The following is a 12,366-nucleotide window of genomic DNA, read 5'->3' on the forward strand; positions in this document are numbered from 1 at the left end:
TTTGTTTTTCTGATATTGAGCTGTTATGAGCTGCTTGTATATTTTGGAGATTAATCTTTTGTCAGTTGTTTCATTTGCAATTATTTTCTCCCATTCTGAGGGTTGTCTTTTTTTCCCCCTTTCACAGAGGCTTGTCTTTTAATCTTGTTTCCTTTGCTGTGTAAAAGCTTTTAAGTTTAACTAGATCCCATTTGTTTTTGTTTTTATTTCCATTACTCTAGGAGGTGGGTCAAAGAGGATCTTGCTGTCATTTATGTCAAAGCTGTACTGCATATGTTTTCCTCTAAGAGCTTTATAGTTTCTGGCTTAAGTGGCAACCCACTCCAGTATTCTTGCCTGGAAAATCCCATGGACGGAGGAGCCTGGTAGGCTACAGTCCATGGGGTCCCAGAGAGTTGGACATGACTGAGCGACTTCACTTTCACTATATATTTAAGCCTTTAATCCATTTTTAGTTTATTTTTGTGTATGGCGTTAGAAGTGTTCTAGTTTTCTTCTTTTACATGTAGCTTTCCAGTTTTCCCAGCACCACGTACTGAGGAGGCTGTCTTTTCTTCATTGTTCTTGCCTCCTCTGTCAAAGATAAGGTGCCCATAGGTGTGTGGGTTTACCTCTGAGCTTTCTGTCTTGTTCCATTGAGCTATGTTTCTGTTTTTGTGTGGATACCATACTGTCTTGGTGACTGTAGCTTTGTAGTGTGGTCTGAAGTCAGGAAGGTAAATTCCTCCAGATCTGTTTTTTCCCTCAAGATTGCTTTGGCTGTTTGGGGTCTTTTGTGTTTCCATACAAATGATAGTTCTGTGACAAATCCATTGGTAGTTTGATAGGAATTGCATTGAGTCTGTAGATTGCTTTGGGTAGTATAGTCATTTTCACAATACTGATTCTTCCAATCCAAGAACATGGTATATTTCTCCATCTGTTTTGTCTTTGGTTTCTTTCATCAATGTCTTATAATTTTCTGTATACAGAAAACTATATATACTTGTCTTTTTAACTAGGTTTATTCCTAGCTGTTTTCTTCTTTTTGTTGCAGTGGTGAATGGGATTGTTTCCTTAACTTCTCTGATTTTTCACTGTTAGTATGTAAGAATGCAAGGGATTTCTGTGTATTAATTTTGTATCCTGTGACTTTACTATACTCTTTGATTAGCTCTAATAATTTTCTGGTGGAATCTTTAGAGTTTTCTATGTGTAGTATTCATGTCATCTGCAAACTGAGAATTTTACTTCTTTTCCAATCTGGATCCCTTTTATTTCTTTTTCTTCTTTGACTGCTGTGGCTAGAGCTTCCAGAACTATGTTGAATTAATAGTGGCAAGAGTGGGTACCCTTGTTCTGTACCTGATCTTAAAGGAAATATTTCCAGCTTTTCACTACTGAGAATAATGTTTGCTGTGGGCTTGTCATACATGGCCTTTATTATGTTGTGGTAGGTTCCTTCTGTGCCTACTTTCTGGATGATTTTTTATCATAAATAGGTACTGAATTTTGTCAAACCTGCTGTCAGCAGCCTTCTTCACGGCTTCTGGTTTGCAGGCGTGAAGCTGCCCAGTCATAGGCATGCCTGTCTTCACTTGTAGTCCAGAACACTTTCCCCACACCTCCCACTGGAATGCCACCGGCTCCTCAGCTGGCCTTCGGGTACTTGCCAGCTTCCTTTCATCCGAAGGCGACTTGGAGGGGAGGTTGATGGAGACCGGGCCAGCTCAGGTTGCTGACCTGAGTTCCTGGCAGGGTGGGCGTGTCTTCTGCTCTTAGACTTTGTGGCAGTTTTCTGAGAAGTCGATGAGACATCCCCAGCTCTCAGCGGTCTTGTGTCTTCACAGGCTGGCAGCCCTTCTTCCTGCCAGGGCATTCAGTGTGGCTCTCTGCCTACTCTGCTCCCGGCTCTGCGATGGGAGCACGATCATGAGCACCGCTCAGGAGAGCAGGCTGCCCGTGGGGACCGTGCGTGTCTCCATCTGCGCCCCCGCGTCTGGGACTGGAGGCAGACGGCGTGCCGACTCCACCTTAGGCGCTCCTTCGCCGGCGGAACGGGGACGCTCCTCAGACTGCTCCGTAGTCTCAGTATTCGTGCAGTGGCCAGTTTCTTCATCATCTTCAGGGCATTTGTTTAATTTTCAATATTTTTAATCAAAAACATGTATTCACAGTAACGGATCACAGTATAGAACAATTTAGGGTGAGAAGTGGCCAACTCTACCTCTGCCCCCATTCTCAGTCCTGCCCCCCAGAGGCAGTTCCTTTTAACCAGTTTTATTTTCTGGTCTTCCCTTTCTTACTTCTGAACTGTAACCAATATGTGTGGTCCTCTTTCCAACATCACACCGACTTCAGACCTGCTCTGCTGGGAAAAGGAAGTAGTAGTTCATTTTACATCACTTCAGGTACTCCTTATCTCTTAGTGTTGCAGTCTGGTTATTTTGTTTCTATATTGGTTCTGATACCTTTAAAAAAAAAAAATTTGTTTTTTGTTCTGACTTTTGACAGCATCAGGTGACACCCTTCTCTGAATGGTAAGGATAAGCTGTTTCACTCTCAAGATAAGCGAGGTTGCTAACTTCTTGAGTTGTATGTTTAGATTTTTAAAATTTTTAGCCTTTTTTCTTTTATATATATATATATCTATATATCTATTTAAGATGGTAAGTTTTCTTCTAATCATAGCCTTAGCTGCATCCCACAAATTGTGATGTATCATTTAAAATTGTCATTTATTTAAAAATGTCTTCCTTGTTGTGTTTTCTCTGACCTGTAGTTTATTTGGCAGTACATTTATTATTTTACAGGCATATAGAAATTTTGTTCAGTTCAGTCACTCAGTCATGTCCGACTCTTTGTGACCCCATGAATCACAGCGCACCAGGCCTCCCTGTCCATCACAAACTCCCGGAGTTTACTCAAACTCATGTCCATCGAGTCAGTGATGCCATCCAGCCATCTCATCCTCTGTCGTCCCCTTCTCCTCCTGTAGTTGTTATTTAATCCTAGCTTACACTGTGGTCAGAATCTGTATTTTCTGCAGTTGTCAAGATGGGATTCAGCATCTGTTGGGCCAGGTTTACTGTGTTGTAAAAATACTCTCTTTAAAAAATTTATGTTCTATCAGTTGTTTCTTTATATATTTTGTTCATATACTTTGAGGTCATGTTAATAGATGCATGACAGTTTAGAATTATTGTAACTCCTGGTGAATGAAAACCATGTATTGTTATGAATTGTCTTTCACTGTATACTTCTACAATAGTGAAACTTTCACTTTATAGTCTGACATTAATATGCCTGTTCCAGCTTTGTTTTGGTTAGGATTGAATTAGATACGTGTCACAGGTAGATAGAGTTACTTTCGTTTCTAAACCAGTGTGGGAAACTTTGTTTTAAGTAGGGCTTACTTGATTCCATTCAGTAATATCACTTATATTTTTCTGTCTGTGATTACAGTGGTACTCTTTGCTTTCCATCTGTTCTGTTTTCTTTTCTCTCTGCTCTTTTGGTCTGAATTCTGACTTATTATTCTGTTCCCAACTGCCACCCATTATTAGACATTATAAACATTCTCACATTTTGTTCTTATTGGGTACCTTAGAGAATATAGCCTTCATCCATGACTTATCAAAGTGTAATATAAATTGGTACTTTCTTCAGACAGAGCCAGGATCTCAGAATATTCCTACCCCAGTTACCCACCTCAGGTTGTGTTGAATACGGGTGTGTATGTTTAACCTCCACAAGCCACTTTTTATGCAGGCGTTATTCATTTCGGTTTAGCTATATATTTCCCTTTTATCCTTTCTGCATCTGCAAGCTTCCCTCTAGGATTTATTTTCATTATGACTAAAGGACACATTTTAGTGTTTGTTTTTGCTGGACCTTCAGGTGAGATTACTCCTTCTTTTCTGAAAATGTCTTTGTTTCATCATTATTTTGAAAAATAATTTTACTTGATATTCAGTTCTAGATTGGCAGATGCATTCTTAGGGCTTTGAAGGTATCAGTCAAGAACTTTCTGGCTTCTACTGTTTCTGGTGAAATGTCAACAGCTGTCTTATTTTTGTTTCTTTTGAAGGCAATCTCTTTTCATTGGCTGCTTACATTTTCTTTCTGTCATTGTCAGAAGTGTTTTTCAGATATGCATAAATTTGGTTTATTGATAGCATCTAATCATCTGCCAGATTCTCAGTCTTGTCTTTTATGCTTGAACGTATTGAGCAGCTGGAAGTCTCTGCCTGGAAACTGTTATTTGAAACCCCTGCACATCTGCTTCTTTTAGATTGTTTCTCTTTATTTTTTACTGTCGTGTGATTTATTTTCTTGATTGTCTGGTTATTTGTTAGTTTGCTTGTTTATTTCTAAAGGCAGACATTGTTATGAAAAATGATAGCAACACAGTCATACAGGGGTAGTGTTTTCTCCTGCAGAGAATACTGCACCTCTCTGAGAAGCAGCTCAGGACTACTCCATGACTCCTGGTGCAGAGTCCAGGAAGTGAGATGATTGAAATCCAGGCTGGAGTCTCTGTGGGAGCCGGTCTACCTCAGATTCTCACAAACACAGGGTTTCTCTGCTGCGGCAGGATTGACCTTTAGGGCCAGATGGTTCTTCTTGGTGGAGGGGTGGGGCTGTCTGTGCATTTCAGGATATTTATCATCAACCCCATCACATACCAGCAGCATTCCTCCCCCTGAGCTGTGATAGCTGAAAATGTTTCCACACTTCATGAAGCATTTGCTTGAGCACCACTGGTCTCCCACGTTTGCATCCAGGTCAAAGTGTGGTTTGTCTGGTTTCTCCTTGTCAGGCCCTGGAGCCCCGTTTTTATCCCAGGGGGCTCTGTGGGCCTGTCAACAGAAGTTAAACAGTTCAGGTGGATTTCTGTCAACTGTAGTCATAAATAAAAAAAGAAAGGACTTGTGATGCTTAGAATTCTAAGTAGCTTTTACTTGCCAGCTCTCACAATCTAGAAAACTTAACTAGGCAGCCCAGCTCATTCCCTCATAAATTAAACATTTCAGAATAGTTAATCTAGCTTTTATTGTTGTTCAGTCACTCAGTTATGTCCGACTCTTTGTGACCCCATGGACTGTACCCCCCCAGGCTTCCCTGTCCTTCACTGTCTCTGGGAACTTGCTCAAACTCACGTTCTTTGAGTTGGTGACATAAGTTTTTATTAGTAATGTTCTAAAACTGCACTGAATTAAAAAAAAAAAAGTAGATAATTGACTGTAGAATTGGTACAGTAACTGTCTTCCTTTTCTAGGTCACCTACGATGGCTGGAGGATTGTTTGCCATGAACAGAGACTATTTCAATGAACTTGGACAGTATGACAGTGGCATGGATATCTGGGGAGGAGAAAATTTAGAAATATCTTTTCGGGTAAATTTTTTTTTGTATGTTAATCAATTAACTGTGCAGTGAAATGTAATTTTCATCTGTGATCCCATGTTTTCTGTAAATCATCTTACTATTTCACCATAATTTATGATATAGGTAATACCATTCAAAATAGCAAAAGCCTCTGAGAAGCCTTATATTTATTTTACAAGAATTTTAGAGTGATAGTTGGTATAAATTTAGAGGTCTTTGTGTGCACTGACTCTAGAGTTTTTGTTTTTCCTTTGTCCATTAATCTTATTTGATGACCTAGGATAATACAGTTCTGGTCATATTTTCCTGACTGCCCGAGATCACCATTGTTCACACCTGTCTCCTGAAGAAATTATTAATAGCTCCCCATTTACTTTCAGGAGTAGCCCAGATAAATTATATTGTATACACAGATTGCTCCAACCTACAGAGGAAATTCACCTTTCATAATCTCTTCTCTCATTGCTGAGGCTGGAAAGATGACAGTCGTGGGTGGGGTCTGTGGCTCAGGCAGTTGTGCTAGTGGTTAGGACGCAAGCTTTGGAAAAGGCAGAAAGAGGGCAAGGGGCAGAGTGCAGATTTCTCGCTCTTGTTCCCACCTGGTGTGTCACGGGATCCCTGTTCAGATACCGTAATACCTTGTGTATGTCGTTTTGTATTTTTGCAAATGTATCGATCCCAGTTTTTCCTACGTAATCTTTAGAATTTGTAAGTTGTGAGCTGTAATAAGATATTATTAGTCTTTGTAGATAAGGTACTAAAATAACTAAATAAAGTGACTCAGTCAAGGGCAAAATTTAGACCAGAACTAAGATCTTCTGACTCTTACTCTCTATTTTTTATAAAATAATATTTTTCTAAAAATGTGTGTGCTTCATGAGAAAGTATGTGTGAAACTGAGATTAGAGGATTGATTAGCATTCTTTGTGCCTAAGTCCTGAAGGTCAGCTTCCTTGATCTGTCAAAACATCATGTCTGGGAAGACAGTTTTAGACACAGGAGAGTAAAAGAATGTCACATTGTTTTTAGGATTTTGTTTCTTTTTAATCATAAAGACAGATAATTTTAAAACACATACTTTGACTTTATTCTGATAATTCACCTGTTTAGTAGAGGCTAACCTCATGAAAGCCATGTGTTGACCCCTCAGCACCGTGGGCACTAGTAACATGTGTTCTGCTTCCGACCAGATCTGGATGTGTGGAGGTAAGCTGTTCATCATCCCCTGCTCTAGAGTTGGACACATTTTCCGGAAAAGGCGGCCGTATGGGTCCCCCGAGGGCCAGGACACTATGACGCACAACTCCCTGCGGCTGGCACACGTGTGGCTGGACGAATACAAGGTGAGGCCCGGCTTCGGGACGGCTGCAGACAGCCCCTCACCCCGGGGATGGGGCACTGGCCTCTGCTCTCCTGCCTGTCTGTCTTGACGGCCTTCATCTCTGTCCGGGTCTCTTTCCTCTTTTCTTCACTTAGGCTTTCACTCAGTTTTTTTTATTCTGACTCCTTTTTAACTTTTCCCAGTGTCTAGTCTGTGAGAGGTAATTAGCCGACGTCAGGGGACACCCTGTTTCTCCTCTCTGCACGCGGCTTTCAGTGTTTCCTCTCTCAGGACTTGGCTGAGGTGACAAAAAAATCCATTCACTCACTTTTTCTTTTAAATTCAGGAGCAGTATTTTTCTTTAAGACCTGATCTGAGAACCAGAAATTATGGAAACATCAGTGAGCGTGTTGAATTGAGGAAGAAGTTGGATTGTAAATCATTTAAATGGTATTTGGATAACATTTACCCGGAGATGCAGATATCTGGGCCCAACGTCAAACCCCAGCAACCCATTTTTATCAACAGAGGGCCAAAGCGCCCCAAAGTCCTTCAGCGCGGAAGGGTAAGAAAGTGATTCTAAAAAAAAAGAAAGTGATTCTATCACAATGTTTCAGTAAATGTTGCCTAATAAAATAAATGACATTGTATACTTCATAGAATATTTAAGGACAGGCTTTAGCTTGCTTTTCATTGTTGATTTTTTAGGAGAATATCCTCAATTCAGGTGTATTTAGTATCGTTGCTGTTTATATTAAGATCCTTTACCTGCCAGTATTAGAGAAAACACAACTTCTCTAAGCTGTGTGCTAGCTTCCAAGAGGCTATAAATGTGAAGGCATAAATGAAGACATTGTACACGCGCGTAAAATTCATTTGGCAGAGACCAGAAAGGAAAATGAAAGGAGAAATGGGGCCGCTGCAGACAGGAAGTGAAAACTGGTGGTTCTGGTCCAGGTGGTAGTGTGAAGGCAGACTGCACAACCCCATGTCCTGGGTAGGTCTTTCAGTGTCAGCAGTTCCTCAGTGGTTGGAATTAAGCCTAGACCTTTCTCCTGTTTTGTTCTCTCTACCTTGTAAAAGTCATCGAGATGTTTATTACTATGTACTTTCCCTTTAAGTAAAAATGGATGCATACCACATAGTTGAAATCCCTGTTACTATTACCTTGCGTATGTAATCACCTTTAATGTTCAAAATTGATCACTTTGGGCTTACCTGCTAGTTCAGCTAGCTGGTAAAGAATCCACCAGCAATGTGGGAGGACCCTGGTTCGATCCCTGGGTTGGGAAGATCCCCTGGAGAAGGGCACGGCAACCCGCTCCAGTCTTCTTGCATGGAGAACTCCATGGACAGAGGAGCCTGGCGGGCTACAGTCCACGGGGTTGCAAAGAGTTGGACATGGCTGAGCGACAAAGCAAGTGCAGATCACTTTGCCTAGACGAGACACTCTTTTATGTAGCTCATCTCTGGAATTCCTGTGGCGTCTACAGTCTCTCTTTACCTCCGTTAGGTGTGTGTATTAATTTAGGTACTGGCTGTTTCTACTTTTTGCTTCTGTTTACTCAGTGTCATCTCTAGGTTCTTTACTGCAGAGATGGTAAATTTGATTTCCTTCCTCCCCTGGAACAGATGAGCAGTCTTCTATCTGTAGGTGGAATTTCTACTTGACATACCACCTGCGTATGTTGTTAAAATTGCCTATAACCTTGAAGTCTCTGTTGTGATGATCCTATGTGCTGAAGCCAGAATTCAGTAATAAGAAATGCTTCCCTTTTTAGGACCTTGAAAATCCACACCTTTGAAATACTTTCATGTTTCCTTTCTCTTCATCCATATGTACCACATTGTCAGGAGCATCCTCTTCTTTTACAGCTCTACCACCTTCAGACCAACAAGTGTCTGGTGGCCCAGGGCCGCCCGAGCGAGAAGGGAGGCCTCGTAGTGCTCAAGGCATGTGACTACAGTGACCCAAACCAGGTGAGTGATGCCCGCGACGGGGTTGCACTCTTGAGGGTGGGGCAGACATCAGGGTTTTACTCTGACTTTCCTTCTATGGTTCTGGGTTTATTTTTATTCTAATTTCTATGTACAGGAAAGTAGAATACATATATATTTTCATATTCCTTTCCATCATGGTTTATCACAGGATGCTGAATGTAGTTCCCTGTGCTGTACGGTAGGACCATGTGGTATCTTAACGGTTTGCATCTGTTAGTCCCAAATTCTCAGTTCATCCCACTCCCCACTTGGCAACAAGCCTGTTCCCTGTGGGTCTGTGTGCTTCACAGACAAGCTCATCAGTGTCTATTATAGATTCTACATGTAAGTGACATCGTACGCTATTTCCCTCTGACTGACTTCACTTAGTAGGATAATCTCTAGGTCCGTCCGTGTCGCTGCACATGGCATCACTTCATTCTCTCGGCCAAGCACACGCACCACATCGTCTCACCCCTCCATCTGGTGACAGACACGTGGGTTGTTTCCATGTCTTGGCTATTGTGAACAGAGGCCCATGCATCTTTTTAAATTAGTTTTGTCCAGATATGTGCCCAGAAGTGGGACTGCTGGGTCATGTGGCAACTCTTTGTTTAGTTTTTTGAGGACCTTCCATACTGTTTTCCACAGTGGATATACCAGTTTACTTTCCCATTAACAACACACAAGAGTTCCCTTTTATCCACACCCTCTCCAGCACGTTATTTGTAGGCTTTTTACTGGTGGCCTTTCTGACCACTGAGACAGTGCGCACTGTGGTTTTGGTGGCATTTTCTCTGATAATGAGCAATGCTGAGCATCTTCTCCCATGCCTGTTGGCCATTGGTGTGTCTTCTTTAGAGTCTTCTGCCCATTTGTTGTTAAGTTGTATGAACTATTTTTGTATCTTGGAAATTAAGTCACTGGTTGCATCATTTGTGAATATTTTCTCCCAGTCCATATGTAGGGTGTCACTTCATTTTGCTTATGGTTTCCTTTGCTGTGTAGCAAGCCTGTAAATTTGGGTAGGTCCCAATTTTGAGTCAGGTTTGTTTATATTTGCTTTTCTTTCTTTTACTTTGAAAGGCTGACCTAAGAAAACATTGGTACAATTAAAATGTCAGAGAATGTTTTGCCTATGTTCTCTTCTAGGAGTTTTATGGTGTCATGTCTTTCTTTTGAGTATTTTTGTGTATTATGGTGTAACTTCATTGATTTACATGGGGCTGTCGAACTTTCTCAAACACTGCTTGAAGTTAAATTGTTGTTTAGTTTGGGAATGATTTTAGAAGTCATTAATTTGTTGTCTCCTGTAGTATTTTGTTTAGAGCATTCTTCTCAGTTATACAGAATGAATTTGAAGTGTGTAAATTGAAAGCTATATGGATTTGTTAGAAATGGCAAAGGAAGTACACTTTCTTTCTGGCCAACAGCATTAAATCTGCACTGAATGAATCAGAATATCTTTTACAGAGTTTTCTGTGGAACTGAGTTTTCCCCATTTTTAGTAGTTCAGAGGAACCACAACAAAATTTCAATTCATGTCATTCACATAATTTATTCTCACACTGTATGTGTCCTTTCAGCGATTCTGAGTGGCGGATGGGGTCATTCAGGAATGGAAAGAACACCTTTTTTGGATAGATTGCACGCTTTGAAATTTCTAGGAGTCCATGCACACTAAGATGTTAACATACTGGAAAACACAGTTGAAAAAGGATTTTGTGCCACATCTGGGTGTGAGAGCTGTCTGTACTGTGGACAGGGGAGTGGTCAATCATAGTGAGGAGACGAGTGAAACTCGTTCCAGAAAAACGTTAGGACGTTTGAGGAGATGGAGTTATTCTCCTGTGCATACTACAGTGTGACTGTACAGAACTGTACTTAAACACCCTAGCCACGTGTGGCTGTTGAAATTTAATTGAAATACATTTTAACAATCCATTTGCAGTTCTCAGCAGCCACACGTGGGCCAGTGGCTCCTTTGTCAGACAGCGTAGATGATGTTCTATCAGCGCTGATGGGGAGCCCTTTCTCCATGTTAACAGACTCAGCACACATGTTTTGGACCCATATGAAAAACTAGCAATGAATAAAATAATTCAGAGGATAAGAGAAAATGTTTTCCTTTTAGATTTATCGATGTTGCATGTTAGAGAAAAGTTATTCATTGCACTTGTCCATTTCAGCCACATTCAGGCCTTTGTTTTTTCTGAAAAGACTCTCAGAGACCATAAAGACGATCAGTGACCTTGGGCCCTGGGACTAGAGTATAATATTCCAGGCTGACGTGATGAGGAACATGGACCTCATCATAAGAGCCTTGTGCATCTGTGTACGCAGGGCAAATCAGCAGCCTCGCTGGGCTCCTGCTGTCCTTACACAGGCCGAGAACTAAAGCACTGTACAACTGTGGCATCTTCCGTCAGTCCAGTCTGTCCACTCCCGCACGGGATGTGCCAAGGGTCGTGCAATCTGAATTTCAGAACCTAAAGCAAAACTGGAGGTTTTAACATTTTTATTTTTTTTCTTCTTAGGTTTGGATTTACAATGAAGAACATGAGTTGGTCTTAAATAATCTCCTTTGCCTGGATATGTCAGAAACTCGCTCATCTGACCCCCCGCGACTCATGAAGTGCCATGGGTCCGGAGGCTCCCAGCAGTGGACCTTTGGGGTGAGGAACCTGCCTGATGGTGACAGGAGGTGTGAGGAGCCGGACAGGGCTGAGGGGTCCCAGTCTGCCTTGTAGCTGGTGGTCCCGAGTGTACAGTAGCCCCTAAGTCAGGAAGTTTTTAACTGGCGAGTAACTGGCGGTGTTTTTTCTCCTCTATTTTCAGAGGAATAACCGGCTGTACCAGGCGTCAGCGGGCCGGTGCCTCAGAGCAGCTGATCCACGGAGTCGCAAAGGCTCTGTTGCCATGGCGATCTGTGATGGCTCCTCCTCACAGCAGTGGCATTTGGAATCTTAAGGCGGACGCTGTGGTCGGAACGTGACTGTCAAGCTCATCCCCACCACGGAGCTGAAGAAGTGTGCTTCCCCAGGAGGTTGAAGTCATTTCTGGACTGCTGTTAAGGAATTTCTTCCTTATGGTAGGAAACCAAAATGCAGTATTAACTCTAGAGTCAGGTTTGTGTAGAAGGATAAAGTCCAGGAGACTGATGTGTCTGTTCAGGTTTATTTGATCAGGAACTTGTGATTTCCCTTCTTAGATTTCATAGATGATGGTTAATTTTTAAATTTCTACTACCATGTTCTGAGTAATTTTAAATATACTGAATCCACATTACTTTTAACTTTAGAAGGCATTCATTTATAAGATTATATTTAAGAGTTAATATTATAAATTATTTTGGTGAATATGGTACTACCCACATTTACATTAAAGGATCCTTTTGATTATTTACCCTAGGATTCTTTGTCTGCTCTTTCTTTCATCTTGTATTGGAGCCTCTGCTCTGACTTATCCTGTGTGTGTGATACGTGGTAAGTTCACTGAGGTTTGGCTAATGGACCAATAAGTGAGGTAGGTCACAGCCTTAAGTAACCTCAGCGGTGTTTGCTTCTTAGCTTGAACTATGTGAGTTTTAAGTATTCAGATTCACTGAGTCAGCCTCAAAGTTGCCAGTGAAATACCCGGGTAGAGTTATTAAATAGGAGGTCAGGATTTCAAAAGATATATCTCAGAGGTATGAAT

At 41.4% G+C, this 12,366-nt stretch overlaps 1 protein-coding gene across 2 annotated transcripts in view; it reads left to right on the forward strand.

Annotated features, from left to right (window-relative positions):
• The window catches only part of GALNT11 (polypeptide N-acetylgalactosaminyltransferase 11), a 64,901-nt gene that overhangs the window by 39,891 nt on the left and 12,644 nt on the right, over positions 1-12,366 (forward strand). Inside the window, exons 7-12 of one of the 2 annotated variants that reach the window (XR_009696786.1) lie at positions 5,261-5,378; positions 6,560-6,712; positions 7,037-7,255; positions 8,566-8,670; positions 11,208-11,345; positions 11,509-11,761. Coding sequence is in view for 1 of the 2 variants with exons in the window: in XM_061166179.1 (XP_061022162.1) it covers positions 5,261-5,378; positions 6,560-6,712; positions 7,037-7,255; positions 8,566-8,670; positions 11,208-11,345; positions 11,509-11,640 (865 nt within the window). In the remaining variant the exon portion in view is untranslated. Of the gene's footprint in view, positions 1-5,260; positions 5,379-6,559; positions 6,713-7,036; positions 7,256-8,565; positions 8,671-11,207; positions 11,346-11,508; positions 12,076-12,366 lie in introns of those variants that run through there. The other variant, XM_061166179.1, reaches the window with a different exon arrangement.

Source organism: Dama dama, chromosome 18 (assembly GCF_033118175.1).
Source record: "Dama dama isolate Ldn47 chromosome 18, ASM3311817v1, whole genome shotgun sequence".
NCBI lineage: Eukaryota > Metazoa > Chordata > Mammalia > Artiodactyla > Cervidae > Dama > Dama dama.